This window comes from Delphinapterus leucas, chromosome 15, assembly GCF_059928025.1.
Source record: "Delphinapterus leucas isolate spDelLeu-1000000601 "Yukka" chromosome 15, BTC_Dleu_Yukka2, whole genome shotgun sequence".
NCBI lineage: Eukaryota > Metazoa > Chordata > Mammalia > Artiodactyla > Monodontidae > Delphinapterus > Delphinapterus leucas.
This window is the reverse complement of record NC_143143.1, coordinates 67,377,792-67,399,080: the sequence shown is the minus strand read 5'-3', so window position 1 is coordinate 67,399,080 and position 21,289 is coordinate 67,377,792. Positions and strand designations below refer to the sequence as shown.

The 21,289-nt window shown below is 52.3% G+C and overlaps 1 protein-coding gene across 1 annotated transcript in view; it reads left to right on the top strand.

Annotated features, from left to right (window-relative positions):
* KIAA1755 (KIAA1755 ortholog) overlaps positions 1–21,048 on the top strand; it is a 33,726-nt gene extending 12,678 nt beyond the window's left edge. Inside the window, 10 exon segments of the mRNA XM_089896862.1 lie at positions 2,306–2,429; positions 4,961–5,054; positions 5,959–6,042; positions 7,624–7,740; positions 9,453–9,551; positions 10,393–10,541; positions 13,251–13,389; positions 14,417–14,539; positions 15,185–15,403; positions 18,890–21,048. Coding sequence (XP_089752988.1) covers positions 2,306–2,429; positions 4,961–5,054; positions 5,959–6,042; positions 7,624–7,740; positions 9,453–9,551; positions 10,393–10,541; positions 13,251–13,389; positions 14,417–14,539; positions 15,185–15,403; positions 18,890–19,591 — 1,850 coding nt within the window. The 3' untranslated portion in view covers positions 19,592–21,048.
* The last annotated feature ends 241 nt before the right edge of the window (positions 21,049–21,289 follow it).

Sequence of the window (21,289 nt, the reverse complement as noted above, 5' to 3'; positions counted from 1 at the left end):
TTATTTTCTCACAGTTCTGGAGGCTAGAGGTCCAAGATCAAGGTGTTGGCAGGGCTGGTTTCTTCTGAGCCTCTCTCCTTGGCTTGTAGATGGCCATCTTCTCCCTGTGTCCTCACATGGTCTTCCCAATGTGTGTCTGTGTCCAAATTTCCTCTTCTTATAAGGACACCAGTCATATTAGATTAGGGCCCACCCTAATGGCCTCATTTTAACGTAATCACCTCTTTAAAGACCTTATCTCCAAATGCAGTCACATTTTGAGGTATTAGGGGGTTAAGATTTTGACATATGAATTTGGGGGGAGAGGACACAATTCAGGTCATAACCCAAAGTATATGAAATGAGGCTGGAAGAGTGTGCAGATCCTGGGGAGACTTAAGTGCCAGGTTGAGAAATTTGTGCTTTCTGCATGAGGCCATGAGGAGCCATGGAAGGTTCTAGAGCAGGGGAGTAGTACCACTGGAGCTGTGATTGAGCTCCAATACAGCAGACAAAAGCTCATCTCTCGGTGTGGTCCAGGGTCAAGGGCTGAATCAGGCATGACCCCCACCTTAACTGGCAAGTTGGGCACTGTGGCAGACGGGGAAGCTGCTTCCTCTCTCCAGGCCTCAGTCTCCTCATCAATAAGATGGGCCCAGGGACATAATGTAGCATTTCCTGACCTGAGGAACCCAATGGCTTTGAGAGGATTTCAGAGGGATATGTACAAACATCTCTAACTTTGCAAGTTATGTAATTTTTTTCATGGTTTAATTATTTCACTTTTTAAAAACTTTCTTTTATGAATAATTTCAAACATAGAGAAAAGTAGAGACTATAGGATAATGAAAACCCACATACCCATTACTCAGATTTAATAAATCTTAACATTTTGGCATGTTTCATCTTTTTTTTTTCCTGAAGTATTTTAAAGTAAATTACAAATCTTCATAGTTTACCTCTAAGTATTTTAATGTGCATCTCTTAACTACAAGGACATTTTCCCTAATAACCACAGTGTCATTAAGCACACCTAAAAAAATTAAAAATAATTCCTAATACCACTCAATACCCAGCTCATATTCAAATTTCTCATATTGTCCCCAACAAAATGTTTTCCTTTTGGAATTTAGTATAAATGAATATTAGGAAAAACCCATGATATCAAGAGGATGTAAAAAATATATATACATATATATGCACATATATGTACAAATATATATATTTGTGTGTATATACAAATGTATATATTAATGTATATATTTTTGCATAAAATGTATATACAAATGTAGATTTTTAAATTTTTTAATTTAAAAATTTTCAAACATATGTGAAAGAAAGAATGCTCTAGATGGTTGCACCCCTGTGTAAGGCAGCACTTGTGAAGGTGGTTAAGTTTGTCCAAGGCTTCATGAGCTACATAGGGTCTCACACACTTATACACTGTGGAGGGTTGTACCTGCATGCAGTAGATCCTGCTCATCGCAGGGTGGCCTTGAATGAGGTGACTCTGGGGGGCAGGGCTCCGAGCCCAGGGTGCAGGACAGGCTCAGTTTCCAGAGGCCTGGGACTCTTTCCCCCTGTACTTCCCCTTCCCCGCAGTGTAGACAGGCTGTGCTGACCCCCTGGAACTCAGACTCTTGACCCCTGTGGGGAACACGGAGCACCCTGTCCTGATTCCTGGAACAGGAAATAGTCGGTGGAGAACTCATGGCTGGAAGTCAGCAAGAATAAATAGTGAGCTGGCAGCCACGGGCTGCACACTCACCACACGGAGGGCTGAGATGAGGGCAGAAATGATGATTGTTATAACGACTGCTTTTTATTAGGCCCTTGCCCTGTGTCAAGCGCTTCTCAGGAACTGTTTCATTTAGTCTTCAAAATACCTTCATAAGTTCAGTATTGTATTCTCCCCACTTAACAGATGACGAAACTGAGACTCAGAGACACACTGACTTGCCTAAGGGCACACAGAAAGTCAGTGTGTCCCTTAAACATGGGTTTAAGCTGGGACTTAAACCCATGTCTGTGTGACCCCAAAGCTCATTCCGTGAGCTTTGTTTCCCAGGTTGCCCAGTACAGAGGGTGACCAGAGGAGGGTGAGGCTGCCTCTGCATGGAGGAGTGTTTCAGGGATGACTTTTCTGAGGAAGTGGCTTTTGAGCTGGGTCTTGAGGGATGAATAAGAGTTCAGAGTTCACAGTGGGAGGAGAGAAAGGGTATTCCAGGCAGAGGGACCAGTACAGGCAAAGGCTTGGAGGCCACAGAGCAGGTTCCCGTAGAGGGGGCTCCACCAAAATTCTCAGTGTTTGTGCTTTCTCCTGTAGGAGGTCGAGACAGGGCAGGGCGGCCCCTGCTTCTGGTGTCAACCACCAAGGGGCCCTGGGAGGCACCATGGTGCACGGCCTCAGAGGTCACCAAGCTGTTCTCCTACCTGTGCACCATCCCCAGGTAAGGGGCTGGGCTAGCCTGACCACCCCATCCCCCCTCGACCTCTCAGTCCAGAGCCCAGCACCAGGTAGCAGATGGAGAGATCCTTCCATCCAGTCATCTGTTTCCAGAGCTGGTCCTGAGCCAGATGCTGGGGGGAAAGCAGGACAGACTTGGTCCCTGCCATCAGGGCGTTCACAGGCTGGCGGGGGAGGTGAATGGTGTGCAAGAAACAGACATGGACAAGCAGCTCTCAGGGGTGTTAATGTGGTGAAGAAAACAGGGATGTTGTAGATCAGTGGTTCTCAAACTCAACAGGCATCAGAATCATCCAGAGATCTGTAAAAACAGATGGCTGGGCACTACCCCCAGAGTTTCTGATTCACTGAGTCTGGATAAGGACTGAGAACATGTATTTCTAACAAGTTTCCTGATGCTGATGCTGCTGGGCTGAGGACACATTTTGAGAGCCACTGTTGTAGAGTGAGAAGGGGGTGGGGGGGCAGCTAATTTCAATTGAGAAATCAGGGAAGGCTTCTCTGAGGAGGTGATAATTGAGCTGGTATATGAATTATAAATATTTTTTGAACAAATGAAGGAAAAGGTGAATGGATGAATGAATGAATAAGTGAGAGAGTAAAAGAATGAATGAGTGATGAGTGACCAGGCTGATTTCTAACACCTCCCCTTCCCTCCACCCCCCCATTCAGACTTCATGTTGGACTGGCTGGGGAAGAGGCACCATCTTTCCTCTGAGTCCCAGCCCCCAGCCAGAGCGGTCTCAGAGGCGGTGTTTGCTTGGGACTGTGGCTATAGATCCCAACCTAGAGGTTCTGCTGCTGGGGTAGGGGGTGGAGGGACTGATGGAACCCTTTGGAACCTTCTCCACCCCATAGGAGCCATCACCACCACCTGCTGGCCACTGAGATTTTTCTTCTTGTCCAAAGTGGAGTGGCTTTTCTGGTCTGAGGAGGAGATGGAAACCCCCATTCTGTGCTAAGTGTCATGGTAGACAGAATGCTGGAATCCCACCAACTTGCTGTGTTACCTGTAGGCGGTAACCTCCCCTCTCTGAGGCTTCCCTGAAAAAGGGTGATGACTAAGTGGGCTCTGAGGACCAAGCATGGTCACAAGAGGTGGGGGTGAGGTGCAGTGTGAACTATGCATGGGGTTCTCGTATGCTGGGCTGGCTTCTCCACTCCATTGCTGGGCACCTGCCCTGGGCCAGACTTCATGCTGGGCCATGCTAGGGACCCAGATACTCCTATATTGGGCCTTGACCTCTAGGGGCATCCAGGCTGGTAGTGGAGGTAGGTGGAGAAATAAACCTCTCTCCCAGCATGGGCATAGCGAGAGGCAGGTGAGGTGTGGAGCACGAAGTCGGAGCCCTGGCCTCACCTCCGAGAGCCTCCTCTCACTGTCTGCTGTGGCACCGCCGTGTACCTCAGTTTCCCCCCCAGGATAGGGATGACAGCAGACATTGACATGCCTGTTACACTGCGCAGTCCCTGAGTACTTTACAGTAATGAATCCATCAGTCCTCAGCACAGCCCCCTGAAGCCCGCACGATTATTATCCTCCCAGACAGGTGAAACAGCGTGCCCGGGTGACTGCCATAGCTCCACCCCCCCCACTGGCCACCTCTGGTTTCGTCTGTGAACTGGGTGGTTGTAAGGCTTGAAGGCGGTTGGGGGTTATTTTCCCAACTTGGCTGAATGGTCAGGGCACTTGGAAGCATAGACTCCCTGGCTCCACCCCCAGCCTGCTGGACAGATTTCTTGGGGGGTGGAGCGGGGGTGGGGGTGAGGAATTGGTATTTTAACAAGTCCTGCAATTGGGCCACTTTGGAAAATCCTAAGGTAATCACTGAAAAGTGCACTGTGAACCCATGAATGTGTTTTGGCTGCAAGTAACAAATTCCAATTTAAAATGTCTTACCTGCTAAGGAAATGTATCAGTCTATGTCTCTGCCTTATATCTCTTTGTAAGAACTTGTTTACGGAGAGGATATCTTTCCCAAAAGCCCCCAGCAAACATCCCCTCACATCTCATTGGCCAGAAAATGTCACATGTTCCCTATCTAAACCAATCATTGGCCAGGGGAATTGGGTCTACTGTGGGCCTCAACCAATCAGAAACCAGCCCCTGGCGGAGGGGGGACGTGATTATATGGAGGGAATTGGATTCTTGAAGAAAGTGAACCTTCTGCCCACACAAAAGGGGTGGATGAAGGTTAGGTGACTCCTACTGCAACTGGGATAGTAACTTATAGTTCATGATTATTAGGGTGTAAGAGAGAGCTGTGTGAGGTACTGTGGGAGTGCCGAAGAGGGAATAACGGATGCTGCCTGGAGAAGAATCATGGAGGGCTTCCTGGAAGTGGTGTGTGTCAGGGGCACAGGGAGGCACTGGAACTTTGTCCCATGGGATGAAGAGTTCACCAGTAAACCCAGGCTTCTAGCAGCCAGTTTCCCTCACCTTCCACTAGGTCCTTCCCCCTCGAGGGCCCTAGTTCATCCAGCAAGACTCTCAATTCTGTTTACCACCCACAGGCCTGAAGATAAAACCGAGGGGCTGGCGGTCGTGATTGATGCCAGGAAACAGCCCCCACATCCTGGTCTGGTCAGTGCCTTGCAGGCCACCCAGGTGAGTGGGAGGTGGACAGCCTCAGCCTCGCAAGTCTTGCGAGCACCGGGGGCCTTAGGATATTCACAGATCCTGAGAGGCTCAGAGCTAGGACCAGGAACCCAGGTAGGGAGTCTTAGCTGCACATAACAGAAACCCCAGCCCAGCCATGCTTAAAGACAAAGGTCATTCATTGGTTTATCTGATTCGACTGTCCGGGAGTTAAACCCAACTTCAAGTATGGCTTGATTCAGGGACTCAAATATTGCCACCAAGATCGGGTTTCTATCTCCCTATTTCTGGCCCCATTCTCCTGGGAGAGTGCCATTCTCAGCCAGGTCCCCCTCTTGGTGGCAGTGTGGTTCCCTGCAGCTCTAACTTCATATGGGCTTTCATTTAAGCCCGGTAGGAAAGAGTGATTCTTTTCCCAGAAGTCTCAGCAAAAGTTTCTTTGTGTCTCCTTAGCCCAGATTTGCTCAGCTGTCCATCCATCAGCCAATCTCTGTGTCAGGGGAATGCGACATAGGCTTAGGCTTAACTCATGAACTGAGAATGGGGGAGGGAAGAGATTGCTAACTCACCAGTATGGGCAGCAGCATAAATGGAAGTTTGGCATATGCTCACCTCATGACCTCCACGCCCAAGTCCTTCTCCCTTTACAGATGGGGAAACTGAGACCCAGAGTGGGTGGGGCACCTGGGAAGTTTGCAGTCCAGCTTGGACCTGCTGTTCTCTTGACTTCCAGTGACTCCCAATAAGTCATTTGACTCACCCTCCAAAAACGGATCCAAGCCCTCCATACTGCATAAGGGTCCCAGCCATGGGGAACCCTCACCCCATCCCTGTGGCCCATTTGCCTACGTCTTAGCCGGGAGGCTCAGTGAAAGCCTAGGCAGATCAGCTCTGAAATGATTCTCTCCAACAGACTCTGGTCCCAACCTCCATCCGTGCTGTGCTCTTCCTGGGGGAGCAGGAGGCCGCTCTCCAGCTGGAGGCATCTGACATCCAGGTGAGGGGGAGGCAGCATCGGCTGCGGCGGAGGGGAGGTGGGCTGGAGCTGAGCTGGGGTGAAGAATGGCAGAATTCACAAGCTAGGAGAGGCCCTGAAATAATCAAGGGTAGGTCCATTAGATACGAGTCCAGGATGCTACAACTCTACTGCCCAGCCCCCATGGCAAGCATTGCCAAATCAGCCCCAGAATTATTTCTCCCTGGCAACCCTAGCAGCTCCCGGTGGGCACAACCACGTGATTGAGAGCTGCGCGCAGCATGAAACCCACTTGAAAGCTTCATCTTGTCAACCCCTCCTCCCTTCTTCTCAGATAGGGAAACTGAGGTCCAAGGCCACACAGCAAGCTAGAGGGACTGTTTCCACACCTCACCTGGCCCTTCCTGTATCTCTCTCCCTAGTTTCTCTCAGCATCTCCAACTTAGATGCTAAGTTGATTCGGGACTTCACGGGAAAGAGCACTGCAGCTCCCTTTAATCAGTGCCATGTACCACAGTCACAAGCGTGGGCACCCTGCCCTCTGCCCTGTTTCAGGAAATGATTTTATTTTATTATTATTATTTTTTTTTGCGGTACGCGGGCCTCTCACTGTTGCGGCCTCTCCCGTTGCGGAGCATAGGCTCCGGATGCACAGGCTCAGCGGCCATGGCTCACGGGCCCAGCTGCTCCGCGGCATGTGGGATCTTCCCAGACCGGAGCACGAACCCGTGTCCCCTGCATCGGCAGGCGGACTCTCAACCACTGAGCCACCAGGGAAGCCCCAGGAAATGATTCTAAAGGTCTCCTTCTACCTCCTGGTTAACAAAGAGGCACATTGTAAACTAGAGATGTACCTTTCAAGCTTTTAGGTGCCTATGAATTTCTTGGGGATTGTCCAAGTGCAGGTTCTGATTAAGTAGGTCTGGATGGGAGCTGGGATTCTGCATTCTAACGTGTTCCTAAGTCATGCTGGTGCTGCTGGTCCGTGGACCACACTTTAAATACCAGGCATGAAAAATGGGCTCCAAAACGCCACAGAATTCTCCCCATGCCAAGCTTAGGTATCTGGAGCCATTCATAGCATAAGCCTCAAGCATCACTGCCTGGGAGATGCAGTCACCTAGTCCCTGCTCCATGTCTAAGGGGATACTGTTAGCATTTGGTGGCCTTTCTCAACAGCCCCAAGAAGATAGTACCTTGATGGGTCTCCAGAGAACAGTACAATGATTACAAAGAAGTTACAGGACATGGGCCAGCTTCAGTCTGTTTGTTTGATTGCCTGGACACCTGTGCTGGGAAGGAGCCCAGCTCAGAAGGAAGGAGTTCCGTGATTGATTAATGTCTGCTTCGGGCACAGGCTAGGACAGTGGCAGTACGAATGCTGTTTATTTGCCATTTCTTACCCAGGGTGTGGTTCTCAATTTTGATTTGTCAGAGTTTCCAGAGAAGATCCCTTGCCCAGAAAGCAGCTCTTAAAGCCAGGGCCAGCCTTACCCATGGGAAGTGGAGTGGTGCTGGGGCGTGGGTCTGGGCAGGACCTTCTCAAGCATCTGTCTCTACACTGAGTCCCCTGGTCCTTCTGACTTGCTTCTTTGTCTGCAGGTAGAGGTGCTGACCTCACTGAAGGCCCTCAGCCGCCACGTGGACCCCAGCCAGCTGCCCATGGCCCTGGAAGGCCCCTTCCCCTACTGCCACGGTGAATGGGTGCAATTCTTCCAGGTATCTACCATCACAGCCTTCACCCCACACCCTCACCCCTTCTGTTTCTCCCTTCACCGTCCTGCCCCATGGGTCCACTGAACTTATCAGGTTCAAAGACAGTCATTGAACAAGTGTTTATAATGAGGGTGCAGAGTGGAAGGGCCAGAAGCTCTGGGGCCAGGAGGCCTGGGTTTCAATCCCAGCTCTGCTGTGTGACCTTGGGTAAGTTACACACCTTCTCGGAGCCCTCTTCCTCAATGACGAAATGGGACTGATGTGAGGCTTGAGTTCATGTGTGTAAAGAGCTTAGAAGAGTGTCTGGCACATGCTAAGAGTGATGTTAGTGTTAACTGCAAATACATTTACAGACATCTGCTTTGTGGACACACAAAACTCGGGGAGCTTGGGGTCTGGTGAGGGAGGCAGATGTGCTCACTCCTGTAAGAGGGAGGAAGTAAGGAAACTTCCAGGGCTGGGCTCCTTTCCTGTGTGACCTCAATCCTTCCTCACCGCAACCCTGCGAGGGGGCACCTCATGCCCAATTTAACCCATGAGGATGCGTAGGATGGGCACAACTTCCACAGCCACACACAGGAGCTTATGGGCTTTAACCGCACCAGGACCAGTGCCCATAGCTGCCCGCCCAGGGCTTTCTCTAGACCAGGGCGGCTCGACTTCAGCACTATTCACATTTGGGGTCAGATCATTCTTTTCTGGGGGAGCTGTTTGTGCGCTCTCATGTGATTAGCACCGTCCTTGGTCCCTACCCACTCTGACAATAGCATCCTGCAAATTATGACAACCAAAAGTGTCTCCAGACATTGCCAAATGTCCCCTGGGGTACGAAACCATCACGCACGGAGAACCACTGGTCTATAGTCTAACATGGCTGTTTGCTTATTTGCTTTCGGCCTGGTTCTCTTCTTTTTAAGATTGGGTCTATTTTTGAATGGATCCTGTGTTCAAAATTCAAATGGTACAAAAGGGTATATACTGAAAAAAATCTCTTTTCCTATTTGTCCCACAGGCCCCCAGTTCCCCTCTCCAGAGGCCTCCAATTAATCCAGAGGCTTTTGAACTATATTTTTGCTTTAAAACCTCCCCTTTAAATGAAATCTTACCTATAGAGCCAGCATATAAAACTGATAATGAGGATGAGTATCAGTGCTATTCTAAGTGCCTGGCACAAATAAACCCATTTCGTCCTCCCACAAGCCTCTAAGGCAGGAAATGGGGAAATGATCCCATTTTGCAGAAGAGGAAGTAGAGGCACAGAGAGGTTAAGAAACTTGCCCAAGGCCTCAGAGCTAGTAAGTGGTGGAGCTGGGCTGAAGTGGGATCTGGAGAGGATGTCCTCTACCCCTGCCCTCTCACCCCCTCCTACCATTCCCTCTCCCACAGGCCTGGGAGTAGGTCAGGCCTGTCTTCTCTCTTTTTCTCTCTCATTCCCAGCATGAGTGGTTCTCAAACTGTGGTCCCTGGACCAGCAGCATCAGCGCCACCTGGGAACCTGTTAGAAATGCACACTCTCAGGCCCCACCCCAGAGAAACTAAACCAGAAACTCAGGAGGAAGGCTCAGCAGCCTGCTTTCTAACTGACTTTCCAGGGGATTCTGATGCAGCTAAAGTTTGAGAACCACCACCCGCGTGTCCTCCTGGTGGGAGGAGAGGAGAGGCACGCTCTTCACTGGCCCAGGCTAACATCCCCACTCTGGCCTCCTTTCCTGCAGAAGCTGGACCCTTTCCTTGCTGACCTCCGCCAGGCCTCCTCGCTGCTAAAGGCTTCCATCAAGGAGTTTGAGAAGGGTGACCCCCCTGGAGGGGTGCAGGTGAGACAAGAGCCCGAGGTGGGGAAACCACACCACCTCCCTTATTTCATGGACCAAGGGCTCAGTGAAGGGACTCTGTTTTCATTCATTCATTCAACCGATATTTACTGGACAGTCACCATGTGTCACGGCCTGGAGACCCAGCCTGGGGCAAATCGACTTGTCCCTGCCCTCGTGGGGCTCATGGTACAGTGCGAAAGGTCATAATTTTAAAAATAAACAGAAATGGACATGTCATTACAAGTGATGCTGAATGCTGTGAAAGTAAGATTGAGAAAAACGGGGAAGGAGGGTATAGAAGTTGAGCCTTGAAGGATGGGACGGAGCCATGGGACTTGGTCTGTGCTTGGTCTGTTCAGGAAGAGCAAGGAGGCCAGTATGGAACAGAGTGGGGGAGGGGAGGATAGAATGAGAGGATCTTCTGGATCCACGGGGCTGTATCAGGGAGGAGTTGGGTTGGGATTTGATTCTAAATGGGCAGAGAAGCCGCTGGAGAGTTCTAAGCAGCTGCACTGGGATGATCAGATTGGCTCTTTGAGATCCATCCGGCTGTCATTCAGAGAATAGACTGCAGGGGGAGCCAGAGTACCACAGAGAGATCAGTGAAGAGGCTGGGATGGGCGTCCCAGCAAGAGATGATGGTGCTTGGACCAGTGAGGTTGCCACGGTGATGAGAGCAAGCTTGGCTTGAGGAGATGTTTTAGAGATAAAAAGGAGAGACTTTCTGTAGAACCTTGAACGCCAAACTGGGGGAGTCAGGCGTGATTGGGGTGTGGGGAGCCCTGGAAGGTTATAGAAGGAAAGTGGGGATTGAGCCGCAGGTACCTCCCTACCCTGGCAGGAGGCCTCCAGGTGTCTGAGCAAGTCCAAGGAGCTGATGGAGGCTGTGCTGAGGGACCCAGGCCTATTGGGCCTCCAGCGGGAAGGCGGAGCCACCCTGGCCAGGCTGCGACAGGAAGGCAGCAGGCTGAACTTCAACCCAGACATCAGGTACGGACACCAGGCTTTTCCTTCCCCGCCCCATCCTGTTTCCCAGGCTGGGACTCAGGGCTGGGGTCACTTCGCTGAGGGGACACATACGGTGGGCTCTGAAGATGCCCAGGATGGGGTGTTTGCCGGGCCCATATCCTGGACTGAGGCCTGATCACGGGCCCCCAGCCTATACCTTGGCAAGTCCCTTCTCTGCTGCCCCTCCTCAGCCCAGGCATCAGAGGACAGCACCCCCATTTCTGGTCACTGTCATAGACCAAGGATGCTCTCTGACCCAGACACTGGGCTGAGCCCCTTTAAGAGCCCACCTCTTATTCCTCAGAAGAGCGCGTGAGGCTCACATCCTCCTGTTTGGCTGATAAATACCTGAGGCTAAGCGAAGGGAAGTAACAGCCAGACCAGCTGAGCACTAACCCCTGCACCGCCCTACCCTTCGTGGCAGGGGCCAGGGGAACCTCGTGCTGTGCCAGGGTCACAGAACCACAGAGCAAGAAATACGCATTCCTAGAAAGAACCAATTTTCTTAAATTTAGGAGTGGGGTGGAGGAGAGGTGCAAATCAGTAATTAAATCAGCCAGTAGTTGTATATATTTTATCTCTGTTAGAATGAACACTACTACAAAGTTTGCATAATCCAAGAACGTTTTATTTATTTAACCTCCTCCTCTCAATAGCACTTAGTATGAACACAGCATTGTTCTGAGGGCTTTAAGAATATTAATGTGGTTAATTCCCACCCACGAAGGGGCTCCGAGTATTATCCTCATTTTACAGTGGAGGAGCCTGAGGTTCAGAGAGAAGTTAAGTGACTTGCCCAGGGCCACACAGCTGGGATGTGGTGGGGCTGAGACTTGAACCCAGGCAGCCTAGCCCAGAATCTTGAACACACCACCCTGACCTCTGCCCACAGAGAGATTCATGCTGATGTGAGCGCTGGGCGGCAGTGGACCCTGGTGCTCGGTGTGGAGTTGTCCTCACTGCCCCTCACACAGCCTGGTGGGACTGGCACTGCCTTTCCCAGCATGCCCCTGCCTCACTGACTGGGCCCCCAAGCCCCTTTGGTCCAACATAGGCCCCACCAGACCGTTGGCCACCAGCAGCTCCACCAGGGAGCGCTGTGGTCCCGCGTGAGCCTCTGCGTGTTTCTTAGGCAGCTCCTGCCTGCCCGCCCGTTTCTCCCTCCCCTTGCCAGACAGACTGGCATTTTCCATCCCGTTCACGCACCCTGGGTGCTCACCCCTTCCGTGGAAGGGCAGTGACCTGTGGGAAGCTACAGTCAGATAAGGAGGCTTAGGGCAAGGCTCCCTCCAGGAAAACGGGCTCTCCTTCCATCTCCTCTTTTTCCTTTTCCTTCTAAAGGACCCCAAGGGCAGAGGAGGGTGGGGTGGGATTTGAGGGGTGTTGGGAAAGCCCTGAGATTCCTCCCTTCACCCAAGTTTCTCCTGAAATCCCATCTGCATCCCTTCATTTATGTCTTGCTGGCTTTGATCATTTTTTAAAATCATGTGCGGAAAAGGCCGTGGACTGAGTTCCAATTCAGACTGCCATGCATATGAGTCAGAACCTCTCTCTGGAGGATCAGTTTTCCTATGTGTAAATGTTTTCCTATCTGTAAAATAGAGGCCAGAGTGGAGAGGTGTGTTACAGCCACTCGTCATCATTACAATAGAAATAACAAGCGCCTTGTAAATAAGTTCATTTGTACCATTTTTTTAGATTCCACATATAAGCAAATGAACTTATTTACAAAACAGAAATAGAGTCACAGAAGTAGAAAATAAACCTGTGGTTACCAGGAGGAAGGGGGAGGGAGGGATAAACTGGGAGATCGGGCTTGACATATACACACTATTGTATATAAAATAGATAACTAATAAGGACCTACTCTATAGCACAGGGACCTCTACTCAATACTCTGTAATGACCTATATGGGAAAAGAATCTAAAAAAGAGTGGATATATGTATATGTATATGTATAACTGATTCACTTTGCTGTTCAGCAGAAACGAATGCAACATTTTAAATCAACTATACTGCAATAAAAATTAATTAACAAAAGTAAAAGAAATAACAAGCGCTAACAGCACCGTGGGCCAGGCACTGTGTTAAGTGTTTTGAGTGCGTGAGGGCGGGTTTGCCTGAGGAGCTTCGGAAAGCGCTGAGGTCCAGGCCACTCTCCGAGCAGGACTCCGGTGGGTCGGGGAGGGGCCCGGGCATTGGGATTTTTAAAGCTCCCAGAGCAGGTTCTAATTGTGTTGCCAGGGTTGAGAGCCAAGGGGTTAGATCCTTTAATTCTCACAACCCCCCTGTGAAATGGGTTCTGTTATCCCCATTTTTTATAGCTGAAGAAACGGAGACAGAAAGGTTGAGAAGTTTGCACAAGATTCTGTTACTAGAAGGTAGCAGGGCTGGGATTTGAACCCAGATCTCTCCAGCTCGGTTCATACCCTCCTGGGGAAAGGGAGGGTCATTTGGTTTCTCGCTGTGTCCTCTGGTCCTCCCAGTCCCACGGAAGGCCAAGGCTGAGGCCCAGAGAGGTGTAGGGACCTGCCCAACCTCACACAGCAAGTCAGCAGCTGAAATACCCAGGCCAGGGCCACAGAGCTGGTGGGAGCCGCGGAGGCATGCCTATGCTAGGCAGGAGTGCTGGGGCTCCGGGGCAGGGGGTCAGCATCTTGGGTTTTCTCTCACACTCCTCGGCCTCCCAGGAGCCATCTGGCCGAAGCTGCTGCCCTGTACAGCCTCGTGGATGAACAGCTGCATGTCCTCGTCACTGTGTCCAACCACCTCCTGAGGAGGCTGGAGCTCCGCGTCCGCCTGGGCCGCCTGGAAGCTGCCATCCACCAGGTGAGAGAGGAGGAAGCTGGCCCTGGGACGTGACGGGGTGGTGGGCGGCTCCTGCCTCTCCAGGCCCCACCCCAGCCAGGCGCTTTGCTCTCGTATAACGACAGCAGGCAGGCATTCTTGGAGCACATGACATGCACTCCATAGTGCTTGATAGGTGAAGACATAACTCCAGAAGCTGCATTTTTTAAACACCAACTTTGCGCCAAGCCCTGGGCCAGAGCCTTTGTGTCCATCACCGCTTTCCAACCTCATCCTTTACCAGTGATGTGGGGAAGATGCTAGGATTTCTCCTACTCATTGATAAGGACACTGAGACTGGGAGACATTATGTCATCTGCCCGTGGTCGCACACCTAGGGGTCTGATCCTGGAGCCCACACCTGGCACCACTCTGTCCAACTGTTGATGCCTAGAACCAACACATCCCTTCATGCTCTGGGCCGTGGAACAGAGTGTGCCTGGAACCAGATGGCCTGGTTCCAGTGCTGGCTCTAGCACTTACAAGCGGTGTGACCCTAGACAAGGTATTTAGCTATTCAGTGCCTCGGTTTCCTCACCTGTTAAATGGGGGATAATATTAGTGCCTGCCGCCTGGGGCTTTGTGAGGATAAAGTGGGTGATGCTCTTTTAAGACACCCCAGAATACGAAGAAGACTTCTGCTTATGGGATCGAGAGCCATTTTACCCCCTCTGTCCTTCCTTGAATCCTCACGTCTACCCCATTTTGCCACTGAATAAACTGAAGCCCAGAAAGGAGAAGTGACTTGTGCAGTTCACACAGGGATTTCATGGCAGGGCCGTGCACCTTCCTCTGGCGCTGTTTGGATGGTGAGAACCACGCCCCACCCCCACCCCAAGCTGTCTCTTCTCCTCCCCAGAATTGGGAGGGTTTCAGTCCAGGCCGGTGGCATAGGCCCAGCCCCCAGATGACTGAGGACAAGACTTCAGCTTCCCAGGAAGGTGGCAAACTGGCCTAAGGATGTCTCCTCAGCAGCCCCTCATGTCCAAACCTCCCTCCCCTGCCCCAGGTCAGCAACTGGATGGAGCAGGAAGGAAGCCAGTGCCTGCAAGTGCTAACCCCCAAGGACGGAAGCTTGGAGACAGTGGAGAAAGCCCACACGGAGTTTGAGGACTTCTTCCTTCAGGCTGCGGTGTGTTTCTAAAACTGAGGGGGGGAGGAGCAGATAGAGAGGGCAGGAGATGGGGGTGGCACTGCGGGGGAAAAGTTGCGGAGGCGGGAAAGTGGAAGAAAGCTTCCCAAGACAGTGAGGAGAGCAACTTGGAACACAGAGCATTCAGCTTAGATATTGTCTCCTCCAGGAAGCCTTCCCTGACTACCAAGTACAAAGATGACCCATCTCAGAATGCCTGGAGGGCTTCTTAAAATACACATTCCAGGGTCCTACCCTAGCCCTACTGAGTCAGCCTCAGAGCTGGGGTGGGGGGAGAGAATCTGCATCCTTGATGTGCTGGGTCCTGGGGCACAGGGTGATTCAGCCTCTGTTTCAGCCCTCGGGGAACTTCCAGGCCAGTGGAGGGCAGAGACAAGATGGGGGGCTGGGGGCAACAGGGAAATAGCCAGAAAAGGAGAACTGTGGGGACACAGGTGAGGAGCCTGTAACCCAGACTCTGGGGTTGGAGAATTTTGCCAGAAGAGGGTGACGCTAAGCAGAATCCCAGCAGGCAAAGTAAACCCTGGGTTCCCATTTTATAGATGAGGAAACTGAGGCTCAGGAAGTCTCATAGCCCGGTAGTAAGGCTGGAGCTGAGTAGACACCCCTCCCCTCCCTGCTCAGGCCCAGTACCGCCGTGGCCTGGAGCTGTGCAAGCAGGCGGCCCAGCTGGGAGCTGCAGCCAGGGCCAGGGAGGCGGGAGGAACAGAGCTCCCGGAGCTGGCAGGCTTCACCTTCACCCAGCGGGCCTTCCAGGCTAAGCTGACCCACTTCTACATGGCAGCCGAGCGGCAACGCACAGACCTGGAGACGCTGCTCCACCTCCACCACTTCTGCAAGAAGGTGAGCCTGGCGGCCCACCTGCATAAACTCCCAGCTCCCCCAACACCTAGGATGTAGGGTGGGGGCAGGGAACAGCCTAGACACAGCACTAGGCTCTTTTCATTCCATAGTCCCGTGAGGGGGAAAACACATTACCTGCATTTTCCAGAAGGGAAACAAGGTTTGCAAGGTTAAGTTACCCTCCTTAAACCAGGTCCAGCTAATCCCTGACCCCAGCTTGTCCCACTACACAGGCAGTCTCCCAGTGACCCAGATATCATCTCTCAAAGGAAATCACCTGCTTCTTAAACGTTGGGATTAGGGGAAGGATCCTGGGGATTTCTGAGAATCTGATCAAAGCCATAGACTTTCCCTCCACACATAGACCTCTGCAGGCAACTTCACAGGGTCAGGACCAGGCTCAGAACCTTGATCTCATCCCACCCCTCTATTACAGTGTTAGGGAAACAGGATCAGAGAAGTGCCATCACTTAGCCAAGGTCACACAGCAAGCCATGGCACCATTTTTGTGCTCTTTCCCATGCCCCACCTTGCCCTGCACATATGGGTTGGAGGGGACAGCTGGGGAAGGAAGGAAGGAAGGGACAGTTGGCTGAAGGTGGGCCCAGAGGCTGCTCTGGGCATCCTCAGAACAGAGGCCTCAGTCCTCACCAGGAACCCAGCGTTTGGCCAGGAGGGAGGAGGAGGGGGTAGGGCTACTGGGGCAAGGGTCGGGGGCCTGGGCAGAGGTGAGTTAGGAAGCAAGAATAACTCCATTACTTTGCATCTGTCATCTCTTGGAACCCAATGTGGCAAGGTTGACCAGCTCCATTGTACAGATGAGGAAACTGAGGGCCCAGAGAGGGGCAGCACCTTGCCCAAGGCCACACAGCTAGAGAAAAGAAGAGCTGGAATTTGAACCCAGATGTGTCCATGTGCTATGTTCTTCTGCAAAGGAGAGGGAAATGACAAACAGTTCTTGTGTCCAAGCAGACGTGATGACGATGGTGATGAGGGTTAGATGACTATTATGGGGTAGCCCACATTATTGACTGTGTTCACCACGCCAGACCCTCCTAAAAGCACTTTGCATACCTTGCCCGATTTAATTCTCATCATATCTTTGTGAGGGAGGGGCACCAACCTTGTTTCCATTTTACAGATGAGGAAACTAAGGTCCAAAGAGGAAAGTGGCTTTCTCAGCATCCCCTAGCCCGGTTGGTCAAGGAGGATTTGACTTCAGAGCCCCCGCCCCTCTTAAATCCATTTAGCCAAATCCCTCGTTTTTCTGATGGGGAAACTGAGGCCTAGGGGGAGCAAGGGAGCAGCCTGAGAGAGCTGTAACCCAGATGAGACAAGAACCCAGACCTCTGGCCTGGGCCCAGTGCCCTCAGCTGCCCCTCGCACTGGCCACTGACGATGGGGCATGGGAAGAGCCTGACCCCAGCCTCCCAGCTGTCAGGCCAGCCCAGCACATAGGGCACCAAGAACACAGATGCTTCGGGGGCAGCGGGAGGGACTCAGTCAACTCACACCTGGGGCACTGGGAGGACAGGCCACTGTCTCCCTCAGGCAAGGGAGGTAGATGTGGGCAGAGGCAGCGAAGGGATCCCCCGTGCCCAGCTGTTCAGAAGTTAGAGAGCGAGACAGCAGGAGGATCTGAGACTTAGAGTCAGGGATATGCCTGCATGGGCTCTGTGACCTCAACAGTGGCCTTCACTGCTCTGGGCCTCAGCTCGTTGTCAAGAATAATGATGATAATAATAATAACCAATGCTTAGGTACGGAGTTCTTATTGTCTGCAGGCCCTGTTCTAGTCATTTCACATATGGTATTATGGTCACACCAACCCTGTGAGGCAGGAAACCCAGAGAAATCAAGTCACTGACCCAGGGTCACACAGCTAGGAAGTGGCATAGTTGAGATTCGAACCCAGGTCATCTGGCTCTCGTGCAGAGAAGTGAGAATTAAATTAAATGTAAGTAACCCCTCCCCCTGCCCCTACACCCGACTTTGCTCAAATCTGGAATTATTATTTTTAACACCGATGTTAAATTATTGTTTTTAACACGGATGTACTGCTAATGTCATTAGCAGTAGTGGTAGGAGGAGTAATGCCTCATGGATTAAGGGGATCTGGAAGCTTCTCTCCCTTGTTTACTAATTTTAGCTGATTTCAGCCCCATCGGCCTTCCTTGGAGAAAGCAAACTGGCTCCAGCACTGAGGCCTTTGCACTGGCTGTTCCCTTAGCCTGGAAAGCTCTTCCCCTCGACAGCACCTTCTCCTCTCTGGCCCTGAATTTTAATCCGCACAGCAAGGGGTGGGGCAAGATGATTTCTGAGGTGTTCTCCACCTCTGTCCAGCTTGGCCTGGAATATCTGGTCCCAGACAGACAGACAGGACGGCTCAGTGCTGGGCTCAGCCCCAGGTGGAGAGCAGGCATGCGGCAGCTTTAGCACTAAATAATAATAACATGATTGTGTCGCTAACGGAGATTTATGGAGCCCTTTCCCAGCCATGAGCTCAATGTGCTTCTGCAAATATGAAGCCATTTATCTAAAGACAAGTTCCCTTAATCCGCGGAAAGATGGTTTCCTCGGAGAAAATTGTTCTCCAATCCCCACTGCCTAACAGCTTGCTGTTGGCTTCTAAATTAATGGAGAGAAAGATTATGTTTTTCACGAGCTGCTGGGAACATGTTGGCTCCTTTGCAACCTGTAGACATTTTGTGGGTGAAGTGGGTACAGGTAGGATCCTAAAATGCAGCAGAGGCCCGGCCAGAGCGAGGGGGCCTCCGGGCCTGGGCTGGCTGACAGTCTCACTGTGTGACTGCAAGGGCAGGGCCCTGCCTGGGCCAGTTTCTCCTGTGCAAGGAGGTGCTTGGAATTTACCCTCTTGAGGGCTGGACAGGGCTGAGTTTGAATCCCAGCTCCTCCCTGACTTGCAGCGTGACCTGGGACAAGTGATTTCACGTGTGTGAGCCTCAGTTTCCTCCTCTGTAAAATGGGCTGCTGGTTCAGTGTGATCCTACATGAGATGCACAGAGCCTGGCAAACAGTCAGTGTTCAATAAATATTAGCCAGACTCCTCCCTCAGCACCACTTATGAGGGGTTCATACAATCTGAGAATCCAAATTTTCAGCACTCAAATTTTCGTGATTATGTATCACAACCTCTACTTTACTGAGGGGGAAACTGAGACCCAGAGAGGGGTGAGTCCTTGCTGGCCCCTAAGTCTGTAAGACTGTGCCTGAAGATCCCAAAGGTGCTGGGGACTGTTTCCTGGTGGGTAACGGAGGGTGGTGTTCCCTGGGGAAGAAAGGGAAGTATTGTCGTCATCAGCAGTGGAGAAAACCACAGCTGTGCTAAGAGAGGCCCTAACACTGATTGGACATTTTTGTATTAATTCAGTCTAGCTGTATTTGTTCTTTAAGCCTCCTCTTGGCTCAGAGAGGCCTATCCCTGTCCTCACGGAACCCCCATCTCCCTCTCTTCTTGTCTCCCAGATGACCTGGTTCCACATGGACTGCCAGGACCTGATGGCCCAACTCAGGCTGGGCAAGGGCCAAAGGGCCGGCCCTGGGGACCAGCGCCGCCTCCACCGCTACCTGCAGCGCCTGGCGTCCGAGTTCCCTGCCGAGAAGCTCACGGCCATGCGGCTGCAGGTGGCCTCTCTAGGCTGGGAGGGCCTGGGCCAGGACCTGTGGGAGGAGGCCCAGGAGAGGCACGAGGAGATCCAAACCCTCCTGAAGAAGGCACTGGCCCACTGTCCATGCCCGGCAGGTCCCCCTTCCCACCTGGCGGGCCTGGAACTCAGAGGGGCGGCCGCCAAGGGCCAGGGCCTGAATGGAGAAGTCACTTACAAGGGAAGATGGGACCTGCCCCTCCAGGACTCACTGGGTCTGGATCGTTCGCCAAAATCCTGTTGGCCTCCTTGGGCCCCCAGACGTATACAGAACAGAAATTTCCAAGCAGCCCCTCCACCCCAGGAAGCTGGGCAGTCTGTTGAAGCTGATGACGGCAGAAGCCCGCATGGGCCCCTGGATCCTGCCCCTGAGCGTTTTCTCACCACCTTCCTCTCCTGGCAGCGGCTCCCCAGGCAGAGTCAGATCCCCCGGCCCACTGGGGGCAGCTTCTCCTCGGAGGGGACAGACTCACAGACGTCTCTGGAGGACTCACCCCACACAAGTCCCCCTGCATCCCTCTAGCTGGGAGTTCCCGTCAATCACACCAGGCTCCGGCAGGGATGGGTATGGTTCGGGTGGGGCCCAGCTAAAGACAGAGCTAGGGAGCCCTGGACCATCCGTCAGGATGTGGCTACTGAGTTTGGCCCGTGCTCGGTAGACAAGAAATCACGCCTGCTCCCGGCCCCAGGAAGCTCTGGGAAGACGCGACTCGTACACATTCAGAATAGTGAGAGTGGAGGGCAGGGCAGGACGCGGAAGAGCGTGAGATTGGCTCCAAAACCCTGGAGTCTCATCCTGGAAAGAGCTGTTGGTACAGATCCTTCCAGAGATCTCCGACTTAGGCAGAACCCCACCTGGGGTTCAGGGGTATGTAAACTTCCCCTTGGGGCACAAGGGGCAAAGTTGCCCTCATAACAGAACCCAGGGTGGGGAGATTGGGGGAGTGGCTTCTTGTCTTAGGGTCCTACGAAACAGACCACACAAGGATTCGAGTGCGCATTTATTTGGAGGAGGAGCAGGGGAGCGAGTCTGGGAACGGAATAAAGGGGGTGCTGTCAAGTGAATTACCACATGTAATTTATCCACTGACGCCACTGGCCTCGGACAAAGAGAATCACCTGCTGGAGGCCAGTCAGTGTGCAAGGAAGGGGTAAGGGGGGGGACTGTCTGCTGCACCTCTGCTCTGTCACTTGGCTTCTCCAACAGACATGAGCATCAGTCTCAAGTTCAAGGAACCCCAGAGAGGACCACCTCCCTCTCCCATGATCTCTGCCTTCTTCCCCTCCCCACCACAGCTCCTCAGACCCACCCCGAAGCCCGACCTCTCTTTAGGCACAGCCTCTGGTGCCTGGCGTCACCGGGTTCTGCTATGGTTGGGGCTGGAGGGTAGGGAGCCTTGTCCCCATCCAGCAGGTGGTGCGGGAGGACAGTGGGAAGAGGCTTGAGATGCTCTGATTTCAGATAGAGCATCTAGAAGACAGCCCAGAGTGACCATGGCTAGCGCCTCCCCTGAATGTCATTATCCTGAGAATGTGCGCCCATCTCTGCCCTAGCGTGCATCACCAAGATGGCCTCTGGTAGCCCAGCTCTGGAATTTTCCTGGCTCCAGGAAGAGGGTAGGGTGTACATCCTCCCACAAGATGAGGCTGTGGAAGGAGAGGGAAGCAGGACCGGAGCGGGCCTGGGAGGACAAACAGGGTTTCTCAAGGGTAATCTCGGGCTTCCCTGGTGGCGCAGTGGTTAAGCATCCGCCTGCCAGTGCAGGGGACATGGGTTCAAGCCCTGGTCAGGGAAGATCCCACATGCTGCGGAGCAGCTAAGCCTGTGTGCCACAACCACTGAGCCCACGCGCCACAACTACTGAAGCCCACGCGCCTAGAGGCCGTGCTCCGCCACAAGAGAGGCCACCGCAATGAGAAACCCGCGCACTGCAACGAAGAGTAGCCCCCGCTCGCTGCAACTAGAGAAAGCCCGCATGCAGCAATGAAGACCCAACGCAGCCAAAAATAAATAAGTAAATTTTAAAAAAATTATTTAATAAAAGAGTAATCTCAGCAGAGAGAGCCACACAAACCTCAATGCCCAAAATGCCTTTGGGAATCTTCCAGGACTCAAGATTTCATCAGGAGTGGGCTGGGGCCTGTCTGCCTCAGAACCACGAGCAGAGCTGATCAAAGGCAGCGTCTTAGGGGATCCCACCCCAGATAGTTAAAACCAGAC